The sequence below is a fragment of the Mesoplodon densirostris genome, chromosome 8 (genome assembly GCF_025265405.1).
Source record: "Mesoplodon densirostris isolate mMesDen1 chromosome 8, mMesDen1 primary haplotype, whole genome shotgun sequence".
Lineage (NCBI taxonomy): Eukaryota > Metazoa > Chordata > Mammalia > Artiodactyla > Ziphiidae > Mesoplodon > Mesoplodon densirostris.
Genome location: NC_082668.1, coordinates 35,856,555 through 35,877,373, shown reverse-complemented (window position 1 = coordinate 35,877,373; position 20,819 = coordinate 35,856,555). Strand labels below are relative to the sequence as shown.

Below are 20,819 nucleotides of genomic sequence, written 5' to 3'. Positions count from 1 at the left end.
ACCTTCTTCAGATAAGGGTCATAGGGCCAGGTTATCTTTCTAGACAACCATGTTATCTTATTTCTATCATCCCCTATACCAGTTAACAAAACCTTAAGATGGAGTTTTAGAAAATTATTTGAAATGTTTTTTTAATATAAATTTATTTACTTATTTATTTAAATTTATTTTTTATTTTTGGCTGCATTGGATCTTCGTTGCTGTGCACGGGCTTTCTCTAGTTGCAGCGAACGGGGGCTACTCTTCATTGCGGTTTGCAGGCTTCTCACTGCGGTGGCTTCTCTTGTAGCAGAGCACGAGCTCTAGGCACGCGGGCTTCATTAGTTGTGGCTCGGGGGTTCTAGAACACAGGCTCAGTAGTTGTGGAACACGGGCTTAGTTGCTCCATGGCATGTGGGATCTTCCCGGACAGGGGCTCGAACCCGTGTCTCCTGCATTGGCAGGCGGATTCTTAACCACTGTGCCACCAGGGAAGCCCTGAAATGTTTAGGGAACCAGTTTTGAAGTGCAAATTCATGGTCTGGATTCTTCAAATGCAAATTTACTACACAAGTTGACTGTATCTAGGGTATAGATAAAAGTTAATTTATGTTTAAATACATCACATAGTTTATACTAAATTTCTAAAGTATTTTAAAGTAAATTACTACACAGAAAATGGAACACAGATTAAGACCAAACTCTTCAGCATAGCCTCCTAGGTCCTTCTCAATCCCCACCTCATCTCTGTCACCCTTCACCCTACATACACAGACACAGATACACACACACTCTACACTAGACACACCAAGCTGCTTCCTGCTCTTAGAATCTGGCAGCTATCATCACATTTCAGGCTTTTTCACGTGCTGTTTCTTGGCTCTATTTCTCCATCAAACCAACCTCCTCTCTTCCTTCAAGACCCACCTCAAATATCTCCTACTCAGGATTCTTTGGGAATCCCTTCCTCCCCAACGGTGGATTTGGTCACTCCCTCCTCCATATTCTAATGGCATCCAGTACAAACCTCTACATCTGCACATTGACAATGGTATCGTGCTTGTCCTTACTATGTCCCTCACTGGACAACGCAAATCACCTAAGTACCATGATTTACTGTCTTCAGCTCTCCATTACAGCACACCAGACATACAATTGGTATTTACTGGATATTTACTGAATCAGGGAAATAAAAACGGAGGGCTTAGAACATTTTGTTGTTACCTCTTTCCTGCCTAGAAAAAGCAGAGAGCTTCCTAATGTGTTCTCAGCAAATGCATTTCTCAAAGACAAATCTGTTGCGTGTTTTTGTTTTGTTTTCTTTCCTTTCTAGGCAACTCATTCTCAAAATGTCATAAAACACCAAAGTTCCTTTTTTTTCACTTTTATGTGAATTTTTAAAATTGAAGTATAGTTGATTTTACAATATTACCTTAGTTCAGGTGTGCAACATAGTGATTTGATATTTTTATAGGTTACACTCTACTTTTTTTCTAATTATCTGTCCATAGCACTTTAAAAATTATTTTATTTTATTTATTTATTTTTGGCTGTATAAGGTCTTAGTTGCAGCACACAGGATCTTCACTGCAGCATGCGGGATCTTTTGTTGCAGCATGTGGGCTCTTCGTTGCAGCACACAGGCTTCTCTCTAGTTGTGGTGTGAAGGCTCAGTAGTTGTGGCACGCAGGCTTAGTTGCCCTGAGGCTTGTAGGATCTTAGTTCCCCGACCAGGGATTGAATCTGCATCCCCTGCATTGGAAGGCAGATTCTTAACCACTGGGCCACCAGCAAAGTCCCAGGTTATAGTCTATTTAAAGTTATCATAAAGGGACTTCCCTGATGGCGCAGTGGTTGGGGGTCTGCCTGCCAATGCAGGGGACATGGGTTCGAGCCCTAGTCTGGGAAGATCCCACATGTTGCAGAGCGGCTAGGTCCGTGCGCCACAACTGCTGAGCCTGCACTCTAGAGCCCACGAGCCACAACTACTGAGCCCGTGTGCCGCAACTACTGAAGCCCACACGCCTAGAGCCTGTGCTCCGCAACAAGAGAGGCCACTGCAGTGAGGAGCCCGCACATTGCAGTGAGGGGGGCCCCCGCTCGCCACAACTAGAGAAAGACCTCATGCAGCAATGAAGACCCAACACAGCCAAAATAAATAAATAAATAAATAAATTTATTTTAAAAAGTTATCATAAATAATGGCCATATTTCCCTTTACTGTACAATATATCTTTGTTGCTTATTTATTTTATACATATTTAGTTTGTATCTTCTAGTCCCCTACCCCTATCCTGCCCCTCCCCACCACTTCACTCTTCCAACTGGTAACCACTGCTTTGTTCTCTACATCTGTGAGTCTGTTTCTGTTTTGTTATATTCATTCATTTGTTTTCTTTTTAGATTCCACATATGAGTGATAGCATACAGTATTTGTCTTTCTCTGTCTGCCTTATTTCACTAAGCATAATACCCTCTAGTTTCAACCATGTTGTTGCAAATGGCAGAATTTCATTCTTTTTTATGGCTGATTAATATTCCATGTGTGTATATATATACGTATATATCTATATCTCACATCTTCTTTATCCATTCACCTATTGATGTATACTTAGGTTGCTTCCATACCTTGGTGATTGTAAATAATGCTGCAGTGAACATTGGGGTGCATTTGTCTTTCTGAATTAGAAATTACAAAGTTCTTAATGTTATTTAACCTTTTTACTTGGCTTCTGAAAATTCTTCATGGCATTTTTGTATTTTAAAATGTGAACTGAATGCTAAGAAATAGGTATAGAGAACTGATGGAGAATTTCACTTTAACATTTCCTATAACAAGTCACCTAGTGCTAACTAAGAATCTCTGTTGTGGGTAAGCCTTATTGCATAATGTCCCCTGAGGCTACAGCTCCTGCAACTGGTCAGGTTCTGAAAAAGAAAGCTATGTTTTAAAAGAAAACTATTTTTATCCCAGAAAGACCTGGGAAATCCTCCAAGACAGTTTTAATACTGCATTTTAAGAGTAGAACCTGAAACGCATCTTAAGAAAAAAGGTTCTATTTTTTTCTCACCAGCTAAATTGATATTAAATTTACTTAACAGTAGTCCATGGCCTTCTTTCGGAAGAATAACAATCATTGTCAGCTTACTTTGAAAGTAAAGCAGTCCTTCTTACTCAGAAAGTTTCTGTGGAAAGTTATAAAATGCATGTGAGGGATTTCCCTGGTGGTCCAGTGGGTAGGACTCCAAGCTCCCAATACAGGGGGCCTGGGTTCGATCCCTGGTCCAGGAACTAGATCCCGCCACAACTAAAAGATCCTGCATGCCACAGCTAAGACCCATCACAGCCAAAATAAATAAATCGATAAATATTTAAAAAATAAATAAAAAATAAAATTAAATGCATGTGAAAATATTTTGTAAACTTTAACATCCTCTATAAACATAAGGTCTACTATGACCAGTGTATTAATATTAATAGTAGTAGAACACACCAATTAGTAGCAGTAGTAGTAGTGACTACTACTAGTAAGAGTAGTAGTACACTGCTGCTGCTGCTACTAATACTACTTTGAATAATAATAATAATAGTAAAGCAGTTCTATTTAGTTTAGTTGCCTTTTTATTTTTTGTAAATAACTTTACATCACACAGAGGCCTCCAAAAAGTAAAATTTGGTTTATAAATAGACATCAAAGAAAGATGGCCATGTGAATATGTCAAGCAACAGTTCAACATACATTTGAGATAATTTTCTAACACAGAAACATTTAAATCTGGGTTATCAGTAAGATTTCTTGTTCTTTAGGAACAAGGAAAAGATTTCCTTTGCATTTTAATATACCAAAGGATATGAATTAATAAGCAATAAACAGTCCTTCCTAAATAATCCTATAGCTAACAATTATACCATATGCCATCACAGTTAACTTTGTTAGGTTCTTTTTTGTTTTATTAATAAATACCTTGAATGTTATATAACTTAGAATGTAGATATTGTGGTCATCCATAATATTACTTACTTAGCAAGTCACCTCAAACTACTTTCTGAATAAACAGTTTACAAGAACAAAGAGTTTTCACCTTAACCTATCATCATTCCTATGTGGAGAGATTGAATGCCAGGTTTCTTGAATCCCTAAGCCTGAAAAATCTAAATAATAGAGTGTGTTGGCTGATCCTGAATAAACCCAGTTTTGCTGGAGAAATACCTGCCAGTCTATTTGTTTTAGGTCAATATTTTGGTAACCCATATGGGGGCCAGATGGCTCTGGGGCAGATGAGCCAACAGGTGCAGTAACCACAATTAAGCCCAGTGAGCTCACTGCTTTTCTTGCTGCCCCTGAAGTTTGAAGGTATGTCTTTCTCTTGGACTCAGGCTTCCAGCCTCTTTGCACTAGAAGCTCTCCAGGACTTATTCAGGATCTATTTTAAGGTTTTGTCCTTTCTGGTTAAGGTCTTGTTCTGTATGTGAGTACTCATTTGGCACTTTATTCTGATTCAGAGATCAGACTGTTTCAACTGAAGCTGGCTGAGAACCCTTTGGCTCATTACTACTGCAGCAGGAGCTGTTTCACTGAAACTGTGTCAATTCAGCTGTCCACCTATTCCATTGGAATAGGGGCTGTTCTATGGGAACTGGCTGAGAAGTCTTCAGCCTGGCTCCTCAGGGATCAAGTTGTTTCCTTAGAACTGACTGGTATTAGGCCTGAAGGCTGTTTGAGCTAAAAGTTGTTTGAGATATTTGACTGTTTAAGCTATTTGAATTGAGTTGTTTGAGCTGCAAGTTGTTGAAAAGTATTCTTTTAGAATGGAAAGATATCCCATGCTCTTGGATTGGAAGAATTAATAGTGTTTAAATGGTCATACAACCCAAAGCAATCTACAGATTTAATGCAATCCCTATCAAATTATCCATGACACTTCTCACAGAACTAGAACAAAGAATCCCAAAATGTATATGGAATCATAAAAGACCCAGAATTGCCAAAGCAATCCTGAAGAAAAAGAACAAAGCAGGAGACATAACCCTCCCAGACTTCAGACAATACTACAAAGCTTCAGTAATCAAAACAGCATGGTATTGGCACAAAAACAGAATATGGATCAATGTAACAGAATAGAGAGCCCAGAAATAAACCCACATGCCTAAAGTCAATTAATCTTCGACAAAGGAGGCAAGAATATACAATGGGGAAAAGACAGTCTCTTCAGCAAGTGGTATTGTGAAAGTTGGACAGCCACATGTAAATCAATGAAGTTAGAACACACCCTCAACACCATACACAAAAATAAACTCAAGATGGCTTAAAGACTTAAATATAAGACATGACACCATAAAACTCCTAGAAGTAGGCAAAACATTCTCTGACATAAATCGTACCAATGTTTTCTTAGGTCAGTCTCCCAAGGCAATAGAAATAAAAGCAAAACTAAACAAATGGAGAGTTCCCTGGTGGTCTAGTGGTTAGGATTCCAGGCTTTCACTGCCATGGCCTGGGTTCAATCCCTGGTCAGGAACTGAGATCCCACAGCCATGCAGTGTGGCCAAAAAAAACCAAAAGGGACCTCATCAAACTTACAAACTTTTGCACAGCAAAGGAAACCATAAACAAAATGAAAAGACAACCTATGGAATAGGAGAAAATATTTGCAAATGATGCAACTGACAAGGGCTTAGTTTCCGAAATATACAAACAGTTCATATAACTCAACAACAACAACAAAAAACAACCCAATCAAAAAATGGGCAGAAGATCTAAATAGACATTACTCCAAAGAAGCCATACAGATGGCCAATAGGCACATGAAAAGATGTTCAACTTTGGTAATTATTAGAGAAATGCAAATCGAAACTATAATGAGGTACCACCTCACACTGGTCAGAGTGGCCATCATTAAAAAGTCTACAAATAACAAATGCTGGAGAGGGTATGGGAAATGCTGTTGGTAGGAATGTAAGTTGGTGCAGTCACTATGGAAAACAGTACAGATGTTCATCAAAAAACTAAAAATAGAGTTGCCATATGATCCAGCAATCCCATTTCTGGGTATATATCCAGACAAAACCATAATCAAAAAGATACATACACCCCAGTGTTCATAGTAGCACTATTTACAATAGCCAAGACATGGACACAACCTAAATGTCCATCAATAGATGAATAGATAAAGGAGATGTGGTACATATAGACAATGGAATACTACTCAGCCATAAAAAAAGAATGAAATAATGCCATTTGCAGCAACATGGATGGACCTAGAGATTATCATACTAAGTGAAATAAGTCAGAAGGAGAAAGGCAAATACCATATGATATCACTTATACGTGGAATCTAAAATATGACACAAAAGAACTTATCTATGAAACAGAAACAGACTCACAGACCTAGAGAACAGACTTGTGGTTGCCAAAGGGGAGGGGGATGAAGGAGGGATGGAGTGAGAATTTGGGGTTAGCAGATGCAAACTATTATATACAGAATGGATAAACAACAAGGTCCTACTGTATAGCACAGGGAACTATATACAATATCCTGTGATAAACCATAATGGAAAAGAATATAAAAAAGAATATATGTGTATGTATAACTGAATCACTTTGCTGTACAGCAGAAATTAGCACAGCATTGGAAATCAACTATACTTCAATAAATATGTATATATTATTAAATATAATAAATTTTTTAAAAAATTATTCTTTTACTCTGGAGAAAAACCTCTGAGAAATGATACCCCAGTTATCAAATATTCTGAGGATGCCCCACCCTAGAGAGGGACTCCGGCTGATTTCATGTTTAAAACGCATTGTCCTTCCTCATGCATATTTCTGACTAAATGGACTGACTTGACCAAAGGCAATTTAAAATAATGGGAATTCCCTGGTGGTCCAGTGGTTAGGACTCTGCACTCTCACTGCCAGGGCCCAGATTCAATCCCTGGTCAGGGAACTAAGATCCTGAAAGCCACTCGGTGAAGCCAAAAAATAAAAAACAGAGTATCAATGGCCATTATGGGGAACTTTTGAAATCCCCAAACTTAATTTTCTTAAAACCAATTTATATTACAATAGCTCTAAAACTTCCAGAACTGAATGGAATGCCTATTTTGATTGTTATTTTGAGGCTTCTGAATGTAAAATTGCCTCTCTGCAAAATAAGATTTTAAGATTAACTGAGGGAAATAAACAAATAATTAAAGGAAAAATGTCTCCCAAAGCCTCGAGCTCTTCTTCCTCAGCTTCTTTGTCTCAGGCTCCACCTCCAGTGCCACCTTCCTCCCTTCCTTCAATGCCCTCAGTTCCTCCATACTAATTCTCTCTCTGAACTTCCCTTTTTCTCTGAAACTCTCCCCACTCCTTTTCCTCTGAACTTATCATTACCTGTCCCTTTAAAATTAAGCCTGCTGAGGATCCAGAGGCTAAACCCTTAATTTCTTATATTCCCTAGACTAAAGCTGAACTGTGAGCCATAGTCAAATATTTTCCCAAAGTAACCAAAGATTCTCACAGATTTGCTGAGGGATTTACTGTAGTCATTCAAACTTATCAATCTGGTTTCTCTGACTTATATCAGCTAGTTCATACGCTTGTCAGTGAAGGTCTGCCCACTATTGGATGAAAACTGCTAAATGAAAAAATCCTAAAAGGTTTCTAAAATTACAAACAGGAAACCAGCCCACTACCTTGTTATATTATCAGGCTTGGGCAATCGCTACCGGACTTCACAGAGCAATTCCTAGGGCTTCTCCAAAGCCTGTTGACTGGAACAAAATTCAGCCTTGCACACAAAAATCTGATGAAACTGTTCATGACTGTTACAGTTGACTTCAGATAATTTTTAAAGAAAATTCTGGTTTTCCTTCAGATGTTGATTCCACCCAGGTGGGTTTTAGCTCTATGTTTATTAATGGGCCGAACTGGCACCTTTCCCTTCAAGTAAAAAAGGACAGAATGGAATGCAAAATTATTTCCACTCCAGATTTAGTGAATCTGACAAACCAGTGCTCTCACACTCTAGATGACTCACCTATAAGGAAGACAGCCAAAACTCTTAATCTTCAACTCCAGCAATTGAAGGTCCCTAAATAAGACCAGAACCCTCCTAGTTTCTGCTACTACTACAAAGAGCTAGGACACTGGAAAAGAGATTTTACAGATTCAAGCACTTCAGGTGCCTTCAGCCCTTTAACCAGCCTTTCCAACAGCCTCCCAATTCTCAATGATGGGGTGCCAAGGAACTAAAGGGGCTCTTCCCAACCCTCCCTCTTAATTGGCTTAGAGAAACACTTCTCCAGGTTGGGGATGAATCTCCTCCAGTCCTAAGAGACATCAGAGCCACACTCTCAGTGCTCAAGCCCACTACTGTAAAGCAGCCCCTGCTTCGGAGTACTAAAACCGTTCAAATAGTGGGAAGCTCTAATGAGCCAAGAGATTCCTGTCTCTGAACTGATTCCCTTTCACTTAGACCCTTTGAGACATATACACCCTTTTCTCCTTAGTTCCTCCTCTTCTATCCATTTATGAGGCTGAAACTTCTTAGAGAAGTATCATGGCAGAATTTCTTGCTCCCAAAAGGGGGAATAATTCTAGAATTTGAGTCATCACAGCAGCCAACAAGGTGAATCAAATGACCCTATGATGTCTTTTATTTGCTCCATCTCTCATGGCACTAGAAATGATTGTGGAAACACTGATCATTTGTGCCTATTGAATTAGGAGCTACCATCCTCCTTATGGGCAAAATCTCCAACCGATATTGGCAAAATTCACAGCACACCTCCCATCAAGATTCAAATAGATCCTTCAAAACCTCCTCACAGAATTAATCAATACCCTATAAGTAAAGAAGTCCTTCAATGCACAGAGCCCATAATAAAAGAATACAAGGCTCAAGGCCTCAGTATCCTTTGTACTAGTCCCTGTAATGCCCCCATTCTACTGGTGAGAAAACCCAAGGGCCCACGGTGGAGGTTTGTCCAGGACCTCCAAGCAATAAACAACATTGTTCTCCCTTGACACGCTGTGGTCCCTAACCCTTACACATTACTAATACCCATTCCCACCAGAGTAAATTCTTTACTGTAATTGATTCTTGTAGCGAATTCTTTAGTATTCTGATTGATGAAGCTGGCCGATACCATTTTGTCTTCACTTGGGAAGAAAAACAATTCACCTGGACACTAATGCCCCAGGGTTTTTACTCGGAATCCTTAGTCTCACACATCCTGAAGGCTGTTCTGGATGATATAAAGTTCCCTTGAGGTTCTACTTTGTTGCAATATGTGGATGATTTGCTTCTTTGCTCTCCTTCTCAAGCCTCCTCACAGGAAGACAGCATCTACTTGCTAAAGCTTTTAGCCTTAAAGGGACATAAGGTCACCAAGGAAAAATTGCCATTTGCCCAAACCCAGGTTTGATATTTAGGGCATCAGATATCAGAATAAGGGCTACACCTAGATCCAGACAGACTTCATAATGTCCTAAGTTTCCCAGACCCCCAAACTAAGCACCAACTGTGAGATTTTTCTCAGGCTAGCTGGTTACTGCTGAAATTGAATTCCAAATTTCTCTTTTATGGCCAAACTTCTGTATGTTTTACTAAAGAACATCAACCCCGACCCAATTTTATGGGAAGAATCAGACAACATAGCTTTTAAGTCCTTAAAGGAGAGTTTGATGAGCCCACCTGCCCTTTGGGCATCCCAATTATCAGATTCTCTTTTGTATATGAAAAGGAAGGGAAGGTCCTTGGGGTACTCACCCCAAAACACAGGGGCCTCTGTTAACCCATAGGGTATTATAACCAGAAACAGAACCGTGTGGCACTGGAATACTCCCTGGCCATAGAGCTGTTACAGCCTTTTGGTTAAGGTCACCAAGAAAATAATTGTGGGATCCCCTTTATCCATTTTTATACCCCATACAGTAGAAGATCTCCTCAGTTCTCATCACACTCAACATTTTTCAGTCAGCTGCCTCACCTCCTGTGAAATACTTTTGTTAACTGCTCTTCACATAATTCTTTTTTTTTTTTTTTTTTTTGCGGTACGCGGGCCTCTCACTGTTGTGGCCTCTCCCGTTGCAGAGCACAGGCTCCGGACGTGCAGGCTCAGCGGCCATGGCTCACGGACCCAGCCGCTCCGCGGCATGTGGAATCTTCCCAGACCGGGGCACGAACCCGCATCCCCTGCATCGGCAGGCGGACTCTCAACCACTGTGCCACCAGGGAAGCCCCCACATAATTCTTTTATTTTATAATAACCTTAACCCTGCTACTCTTCTCCCCTCCATCACTGACAAGGTCCCTCACCACTACTTAATTCTGACAGGTCACCTCCAGACTCCCCATGATAATCTGCAGGAAATACGTTTATGGAACGCTGACATCTCACAGTTCAATGACGGTTCTTATTTAAAATGTGACAATGGCCAGTTTTTGTAAATGTTCTATGTATTTTTGAGGAGATTGTGGATTTTCAGTTTGTTGACTCTGAGAATCCATATGTCCATTAAATTTAGATTGTTAATAGTGCTTTTCATAGCTTCTCTATTTTTCCTAATTTTCTATATTTGCTATATTAAACAATGTATAGTGAAAAAAAAAGGTGACAATGGCAAATGTTGTGCTGGGTATGCTACTGCCACCCCTTTTGATGTTGTTGAGGCAGTATCTTTACCCATGACTACTTCAGCCAAGAGGCTGAATTATACGCTCTTACACGGGCTTGCACTTTAGGCAAAGGGCAAAAATGCCAATACTCATACTGATATTAGATATACTTTTGAAGCACTTTCATGATTTTGGAATGTTGTGGAAGCAACATGGCTTCCTTATTTCTGCAAAAATGAAATTTAGAATGACCCCTATGTTCAGGAATTATTGGATGCAATACTTTTACCTGCCACTTTACGTATTATTAAGATTCTGAGGCATTCTAAACTTGACTCTCTGGAAGCTAAGGGAAATCATCTTGCTGACATTTCCACAAGGAATGTTGCTCTTAAAGGAACCAACAGCAGCCAAACCTCTATCATGGTTCAAAGGGATATTTCCCCAAATGACAACTTAGAAAAACTGGCTAGAGAAGTTAGCCAGCCTCAAAAAAAAAGAAAAGCAAGATTTAAAATTCAACAATTGTTGGTTTGATAAAGAGAAAGCTCTCATTTGGATGAAATAACACCCCAGGCCTACCGAAGACTAAAATTCCCATTGCTCACCACTGTACATGCACTAAACCATTAGTCTACTGACAAAGTGATAGCATTCATCAATCAGTATTGGTGGGGAAACACCAAGGCTGCAAAAAGTGCCTATCTCACTTGTCCCACTTGTCTGAAATACAGCCCAGGGATTCTTGTCCATATTGCTGCCATTTTTTTTTAAACATCTTTATTGCAGTATAATTGCTTCACTATGTTGTGTTAGTTGCCGCTGTACAACAATGTGAATCAGCTATACGTGTACATATATCCCCATATCTCCTCCCTCTTGCATCTCCCTCTCACCCTCCCTATCCCACCCCTCTAGGTGGACACAAAGCACCGAGCTGATCTTCCTGTACTATGCGGCTGCTTCCCACTAGCTATCTATTTTACATTTGGTAGTGTATATATGTCCAAGCCACTCTCTCACTTCGTCCCAGTTTACCCTTCCCCCCACTCCATGTCTTCAAGTCCATTCTCTACGTCTGCGTCTTTATTCCTGAACTTTTTTTTTTTAGATTCCATATATATGTGTTAGCATACGGTATTTGTTTTTCTCTTTCTGACTTACTTCACTCTGTATGACAGACTCTAGGTCCAACCACCTCACTACAAATAACTCAATTTCGTTTCTATTTATGGCTAACATTCCATTGTATATGTGTGCCACACCTTCTTTATCCATTCATCTGTCGATGGACACTTAGGTTGCTTCCATGTCCTGGCTATTGTAAATAGAGCTGCAATGAACATTGTGGTACATGACTCTTTTTGAATTATGGTTTTCTCAGGGTATATGCCCAGTAGTGGGATTGCTGGGTCATATGGTAGTTTTATTTTTAGTTTTTTAAGGAACTTCCATAGTGTTCTCCATAGTGGCTGTATCAATTTATATTCCCGCAAACAGTGCAAAAGTGTTCCCTTTTCTCTACACTCTCTCCAGCATTTATTGTTTGTAGATTTTTTGATGATGGCCATTCTGGCCGGTGTCAGGTGATACCTCATTGTAGTTTTGATTTGCATTTCTCCAGTGAAATTAGTGATGTTGAGCATCCTTTCATGTGTTTGTTGGCAATGTGTATATCTTCTTTGGAGAAATGTTGATTTAGGTCTTCAGCCCATTTTTGGATTGGGTCGTTTGTTTTTTTGATATTGAGCTGCATAAGCTGCTTGTATATTTTGGAGATTAATCCTTTGTCAGTTGCTTCACTTGCAAATATTTTCTCCCATTCTGAGGGTTGTCTTTTTGTCTTGTTTATGGTTTCCTTTGCTGTGCTAAAGCTTTTAAGTGTCATTAGGTCCCATTTGTTTATTTTTGTTTTTATCTCCATTTCTCTAGGAGGTGGGTCAAAAAGGATCTTGCTGTAATTTACATCATAGAGTGTTCTGCCTATGTTTTCCTCTAAGAGTTTGATAGTGTCTGGACTTACATTTAGGTCTTTAATCTATTTTGAGTTTATTTTTGTGTGTGGTGTTAGGAAGTGTTCTAATTTCATTCTTTTACATGTAGCTGTCCAGTTTTCCCAGCACCGCTTATTGAAGAGACCATCTTTTCTCCATTGCATATCCTTGCCTCCTTTGTCATAGATTAAGTGACCACAGGTGCATGAGTTTATCTCTGGGCTTTCTATCCTGTTCCATTGATCATATTTCTGTTTTTGTGCCAGTATCATACTGTCTTGATTACTGTAGCTTTGTAGTATAGTCTGAAGTCCGGGAGCCTGATTCCTCCAGCTCCGTTTTTCTTTCTCAAGATTGCTTTGGCTATTTGGGGTCTTTCGTGTTTCCATACAAACTGTGAAATTTTTTGTTCTAGTTCTGTGAAAAATGCCATTGGTAGTTTGATAGGGATTGCATTGAATCTGTAGGTTGTTTGGGGTAGTATAGTCACTTTCACAATGTTGATTCTTCCAATCCAAGAACATGGTATATCTCTCCATCTGTTTGTATCGTCTTTAATTTTTTTTTTTTTTTTTTTTTTTTTTTTTTTTTTTTTTTTTTGCTGTACGCGGGCCTCTCACTGTTGTGGCCTCCCCCATTGCGGAGCACAGGCTCCGGACGCACAGGCCCAGCGGCCATGGCTCACGGGCCCAGCCTCTCCGTAGCATGTGGGATCTTCCCAGACCGGGGCACGAACCCGTATCCCCTGCATCGGCAGGCGTACTCTCAACCACTGCGCCACCAGGGAAGCCCCGTCTTTAATTTTTTTCATCAGTGTCTTATAGTTTTCTGCATACAGGTCTTTTGTCTCCTGAGATAGATTTATTCCTAGGTATTTTATTTTTTTGCTGCAATGGTAAATGGGAGTGTTTCCTTAATTTCTCTTTCAGATTTTTCATCATTAGTGTATAGGAATGCAAGAGATTTCTGTGCATTAATTTTGGCTCTTAGACATTTTACATTGCTTAATGGGCTGCTCAAGTTCTGGCAAATGGATTTCATACAACTTCCTTCATCTCATAGATATAAATATGTTTTTGTCACAGTCCATTTGTTTTCACACTGAAGTGAAGCCTTCCCTTGAGACAGGCTACTGCTTCTTCTATGGCTAAAGTACTTTTGGAAAAATTTATCCCAACCTGGAGAACTCCTCTTGAACTTCAGAGTGATTGAGGAACCATTTTGTTGGTCAGGTACTTCTTTTTTTTTTTGCCATGCCCCACAGCATGTGGGGTCTTAGTTCTCCGATGAGGGACCAAACCCATGCCCCCTGCAGTGGAAGCTCGGAGTCTTAACCACTGGACTGCCAGGGAAGTCCCGCTGGTCAGATACTTCGACAAGTCGGCACTGTTTGGTTGGTTTTACAACACTTTTATTGTATTTACCACCCTCAATCCTCTGATTTAGTCAGACACACTAATAGCACTATTCTCAATTGGCAAAATGTGTAGAGGCCCTCCAAATACCTTGGCCAAAAGCATTGAAGTTGGTCCTTCTAAATCTCAGATCCATGCCTTCTGGAACTCATAAACTTTGAGAGAGTCACAGGACGCCCAATGCAATTGGCTCTTGCCTCTTTTGATCCACAACTTATAAAAGGAGAGGTACTCCAATATTGCAAAAGCCTAATTGCTTCTATCAAAAATAACTCTGTTTTGGTAGGACAATCTTTTCACAGGTACTCTAGGAAGACAAAGACCTTAAGCATCACACCTTGAAACCTGGAGATTTTGTCTTTTGGAAAAGAAACCTCTAGAAGACCTTGCTGGAGAGGGCCCTTTCAAGTACTACTAACCAACCCTTGTGCCACCAAACTCCAGGGAACAGATTCTTAGATTCATATGACACACTAAAGAAAGAACCAAACTCTGACTGGAACTGCAAATCACCTGGTGACCTGACAGTAAAGATTTTCCAGAATTGAAGCGGATGACATCTAATGAGACAGTTTTCCCAAGATACAGAGAAGGCCTGTTGGAAGTCTGTTGCTGAACCTTGGATGATGACATAATACTTCAGAAAATCTCCAATCTCTATAATCTTGATAACATATGGAAATTAAGTAAAAAGTGCTTGAGAGTTCTCCCTCAAATGTGACCTCAATAGGTTTCCAATCTGTGCACTTTCCCCCAGTATGAGACACTACACCCAGGAAAGATCCTTCCTGGCATTGGTGAACAAAAAGCCATTGAAACTGGAAAACCTGACTCTTGATCAGCAGTGCTTTCAGAGAAAGATCTTGATCAAAAGGGGGAACTGTAAAAAATTAATAAACAGAAACCTCAATTAAATAGAGTTGGGAGACCAGCAAGGGGGGCACTCATGGCCTGGGACAACAGCAGATCCCAATAAGAAAACTCTTTTTTCCTGATGATAATTCAGCCAGTGAAAAGCCATGGACTCTTTGTTTGCTATAGTCCTCCCCACTTCCTTTTCCCCTCTATAAAAGAGTTCTCCTGGGCTTCCCTGGTGGCGCAGTGGTTGAGAGTCTGCCTGCCGATGCAGGGGACATGGGTTCGTGCCCCAGTCCGGGAGGATCCCACATGCCGCGGAGCAGCTGGGCCCGTGAGCTATGGCCACTGAGCCTGCGCATCTGGAGCCTGTGCTCTGCAACAGGATTGGCCACAACAGTGAGAGGCCCGTGTACCACAAAAAAAAAAAAAAAAAAAAAAAGAGTTCTCCTTTCCTTGCTGTGCCAAGACTTGCATGTGTCTCACCATGGTTGCAGACCACTAACTGCAATTATCTGCTGATCCCAGATAAACCTATTTTTACTGGAGAAATAACTGGCAGTCTGTTTTAGGTCAAGAACACACGTACATATATGCATACATACATATGTATTTATGAGTGTGTGTGTATATATGATACAGTATCTAAGCCACGTTCATCAGGTGTTCTATAATCTTCTATTCAAAGCATAGGAGTATAAATACTTTTCCCAGATCATTTTCCAAGGGAAGCAATGTGCTTGTTGAAACAGGCCCTTGGCATCTTCCTTGCTACCAGAATAAAGACCTATTGTTACTTGTCCTTGAAAAAGAAGCATCTATTTCCACCACCAAAGTTAAAAGCAATATCAAGCTCACATGTTGCAACTAACACCTTTCATCTAAGTAGGTCAAAATTTTTAACCCAAAAGTACTATGGGGATCTCACAGCAAAGGCAGAGTAAAGAGGTCAGCAAATCTTCTCTCCAAAAAAAACTAGAAAACTGGGTAAAATTGTCCAAAACTACCATTTCAGGACTCTAGAAATCAACCAAAGGGCAACAACAAGTTTAGAAGTTTATTCATGAAAAACTGCTAAACCTCAGATAAGAACAGGAATTCTGTGGCATTCTTGTCTGGAAGGAAAGGATAAAGATCAGAGTGGAAATTAATGAAATAAAACAAAAAATAGAGAAAAATCAATGAAACCAGAAGATTTTTGTTTCTTTGAAAACATCAACAAACTGATAAACCTTTAGCTATACTGACCAAGAAAAAAAAGAGAAGACACAAATTTACCAAAATAGGAATGAAACATGAGACCTCACTGCCAACTTTATAAATTATAAAATGATTATAATAAAATATTATGAACAACTTCATGCCAACAAATTAGACAATTTAGATGAAATGACAAATTCCTAGAAAGACACAAATTACCAAAGTTGACTAATGAAGAAAGAGAAAATCTGAACAGATCTATAACAAGTAAAGGATTTGAACTTTTTTTTTTTTTTTTTTTTTTTTTTTTTGTGGTACGCGGGCCTCTCACTGCTGCGGCCTCCCCCCTTGCGGAGCACAGGCTCCGGACGCGCAGGCTCCGGACGCGCAGGCCCAGCGGCCATGGCTCACGGGCCCAGCCGCTCCGCGGCATATGGGATCCTCCCAGACCGGGGCACGAACCCGTATCCCCTGCATCGGCAGGCGGACTCTCAACCACTTGCGCCACCAGGGAGGCCCCCAAGGATTTGAACTATTAATTTAAAATATTCCCATAAAGGAAAGCCCCAGTCCATATAGCTTCACTGATGAATTCTATCAAATATTTTGAAAAGAAATACAAGTCCTATACAAATATTATGAAGAATGTCAGGAATGATTAATAAAATATGTTCATTCATGAAATAAATCTTAATTGAAAGTAGGGAAGCCAATCTGGCCTATCAATGATAAAAGTTCCAAAATATTTTAAATCATAAGACACTGTCTCAAGGACTTCCCTGGTGGCTCAGGGGTTAAGAATTTGCCTGCCAATGCAGGGGATACGGGTTCAAGCCCTGGTCCGGGAAGATCCCACATGCCACAGAGCAACTAAGCCCGTGTGCCACAACTACTGAAGCCTGCGCACCTAGAGCCCTCGCTCCGCAACACGAGAAGCCGGCGCACCACAAGGAAGAGTAGCCCCCACTTGCCGCGACTAGAGAAAGCCCACACGCAGCAATGAAGACCCAATGTAGCCATAAATAAATAAATAAATAAATTTACTAAAAAAAAAAAAAGACACTCTCAAATGTTGCTAATATTTTACCAAAACCTTTATTATTTACACCTGGAGTTTGCAAGTTTAGCCAGTTTAGAATTCTTAACTGAGCATTGAAAGTCTGAATAACAAAGTTTTATACAGCACTAACAAAACAAAAGCCAATCTGAGGCAGCCCAGGACCTTGTCTTATGGGACATTTCCTCAAAGATCGGATTTATCCCTCCTCTCCTTAAGGTCATCAGTTACACTAGTACAGTATTTATCAAGTAGGAGCAGAATATATTGCTAGGAAATCCAATCAGTTCAAGGATACCAAAACGAGGAAACAAAGAGATCTGGAACCCCAATTATGAGAGTTAGAAGAGTCTTAACTATCATGTACAGCTTTGGTACTCACATTTTACAAAGAGCTTAAGTGACTCATGTGAAATCACAAAAATAGCCAGGGACTAGATCCTCCTTTAATTGTCTATCTTCCAGCATCCCTGTAAGTAAACCAGCTTGAACTTGCTTGTCACCCTTTCTCCTCCATAGTCAAGTCTATGACTGTGATATGAGTACTGGCTTTATCAAATTCATTCCATACATATTAAAGCATGTTGCTTGCCATACATTGAGGCAGCACTAAAATGAGTGAGAAGTTGCCATTGCCATCCAGAATTTCAGTTTAAGAGAAAAGATAAGACAATTGCAAATGCAAAAGTAGACCAAATATCAGGAAGAAAGTACAAGGTGCAAAGTTCAAAAAAGGAATGCGTTCACATCAGATGAAATGACTAAGAAAGGCTTGCAGGAAAGGGTAGTATGTAAGATACGACTTGAAACAATAAGTAGGATTTTGACAATAGAAAGTGAGGGAAGGACATCTCAAGAAGAGGGAAGACACAGTGTGTCCAGTCTGACTAAAACATAGAGTTCAGTTGTTTAAGAGCTTTCTCTACCATGATATCAGTTTACAAACATTTCCCATGCCAGCCCACTGCACCTACTCCCATGGGTGCACCCAAAAGCATAGATAAAATAGGCTGCTTGCTATATACAACTCCTAGTAACCCCACTCCCTCTCTCACTTCCAAGAACATATATCAGAATGCAAATGAATGATAATGATCTTATAATAGATGACTTTCGATCTGCTTTAATTTTTAAAGAAAATAATTTGTTAACTTTAATAAAGTTTTTTGTCAAGAATTGCTTGTTACACACCCCATAATGGATGGCAATAAGTTAAGAACCACCAATGTGATGGGAAACAGTGGTGGAAAACATTGGTCAGAGCTATCCTCAGGTGGCCTCAAGTGCAAACCAAGGTATTTAAACTGTGAAGAGAAATGATTCAGGCTGCATTTGGGAAAATTACTCTGGAAGTGTGGAGAAAGAGATAGCACAGTTAGGAAGTTATTGCAAAAGTCCCAGTTAGTTACAGGTAATAGAGGCCCAAATCAAGATAGTACCAGGAAAGGAGGATGGAAATAAGAAATGTGACAAATATAGAAGATAAGCTTTGTGACTGCACAGGTCTAAGTTATGACTTCTGTATCTCTAGAAGTCTCTAGTTCAATAAATATTTGTTGAATGGGTAAATACATAAGATCTTGGTAGCAAGGCAGTATATTATAATGGTGGAGTCAGACTGCTTGGGTTCCAATCAAGCTCTTTACTTACTAGTTCAATAAACTTGGGCAAGTTACTTGACCTCTCTATGCCTCAGTCTTCCCATCTATAAAATGGGGCTAATAATAGTTTCTAGATCATAGTGTAGTTTTGAGGATTAAATGAGGTTAATATGGAAAGTGCTTAGAAGAATGCATGATACATACCTGCTATATTAAAGTAGCTATTATTTTTATTAGTGAAACATTATATCTTTAACAGAACTTCAGAAGTGAGAAACGCAGTTTGGGGGGAAGAGTAATCAATAGTATTAAGGGTTTAGTTTGGTATTCCAGGAGAGATACCAGATAGGGTGGACTGGGGGCTTGAGAAAAAGGATGGGGCTAAACTTACCCAACAAGCCCCAGTCACACTAGCCCTGTCAGTTCCTCCAGTAAGTCAGGTTTTTTTCTCCTACCTCAGGATCTTTCCACTGCTGTTCCCTCAACCTCAAAGAGCACAGAGCCCGGACTCAACAAATATTTGTTCAATAGATAAATTTGGAACTCTTTTAAATGGAGATAAAAGTTAAATCCCTGAGAATATATGACGCTGCCACGTAAGAAAATCTGAGAAAAGATGATGTAAGGTGTGACTACAAAAAAGATGAGCCAAGTAGGTCAGAAAGAGAAAAACAAATACCGTATGCTAACACATATAAGAAAAAAAATCTAAGAAAAAAAATTGGTTATGAAGAACCTAGGGGCAGGACAGGAATAAAGACGCAGACGTAGAGGATGGACTTGAGGACACGGGGAGGGGGAAGGGTAAGCTGGGACGAAGTGAGAGAGTAGCACTGACATATACACACTACCTAATGTAAAACAGATAGCTAGTGGGAAGCAGCCGCATAGCACAGGGAGATCATCTCGGTGCTCTGTGACCACCTAGAGGGGTGGGATAGGGAGGGTAGGAGGGAGATGCAAGAGGGAGGGGATATGGGGATATATGTATACGTATAGCTGATTCACTTTGTTATAAAGCAGAAACTAACACACCATTGTAAAGCAATTATACTCCAATAAAGATGTTAAAAAAAAAAGAAAAGATGAGCCAGCAAATACAAAGGACTATGCAGAGGTAACCAGGAGAGTTGGAGTGAAGTTTTAAGGAGATGGGTAACACCCTAAATGCTCAAAATTGAAAGAATCACTGGATTTGGGAATAATTCTGGGAAAGAACACTGAGAAAGTAATTTTCCATGAAGTTGGGAGGAGCATGGGGCAAAGATCAGATTGTTAAGGAAAAATAAATCAACTAAAACAAACTAATTTACCAAATGTTTGATAAGGAGGAGAAGCAGGGTCCAAGAAAGGTGATTTTAGGGACAAACCCTGTTTTTAGGGTTTCTCTGGTAATAGGAGAGTAAGGAAGCAGATGGAGAGGCAAACAACTAAGGTACAAACGGAATGAAAATATAAGGCTAGATCCTGGAGACACTGTGCATCGTTATTTGTACAGGTATATAACGTCCACAGTACTTTTCGCACTTTTCTTCCCCCAGCTCTCTGATGATACATCCTCTAATTCAGTGATTCACACTTGAGGTCCCTAGACTGGCAGCATCAAGCATCACAGGGAACTTGTTAGACATGCACATTCTTGGGTCCCACACCAGATCTACCTAATTCAGGCGAAGCTCAGCAAAGTGTTTTAACAAGTCCTCCAGAGGATTCTGATGATCTCCAAGTTCCCACAACCATCGTACTCAGGACGGAACTACCAAGACCACTGCAAGGAAGGCGGCCGCAGTCGGAGGGCCGAACTTCCTTCCGACCCCTATCTGGCTTTTCCTCGCTCCTAAGAGGGGCAGTGCACAACCCCACCCAGCCAGCACCGCAGAGCAATGTTGCCCCGCTTCGGACTTAGCCTGAGCAAGTGCTGCCAAGCCCAGCCGCAGTAGAGACCATGTATGGGCCCCTTAGCAAACTCGGGCTCCGCCCACGAAGGGCCTGGGCCCCCCCAGCCCTCGGGCTTCGACTTCCGGCGCTACTGGGGCGGGGGGGTGGGGGGCTCAGTGGGGAAGGGACTCAGGCCGGACGTGTCCAACTTCCTCGACACCGGCAGGGG

At 40.4% G+C, this 20,819-nt stretch overlaps 1 protein-coding gene across 1 annotated transcript in view; it reads left to right on the top strand.

Moving 5' to 3' along the window:
• LOC132494723 (aldehyde oxidase 2-like) overlaps positions 1-20,618 on the top strand; it is a 96,236-nt gene extending 75,618 nt beyond the window's left edge. The window contains 3 exon segments of the mRNA XM_060105942.1: positions 4,328-4,334; positions 4,484-4,678; positions 20,368-20,618. Coding sequence (XP_059961925.1) covers positions 4,328-4,334; positions 4,484-4,678; positions 20,368-20,618 — 453 coding nt within the window.
• Positions 20,619-20,819: the final 201 nt, after the last annotated feature.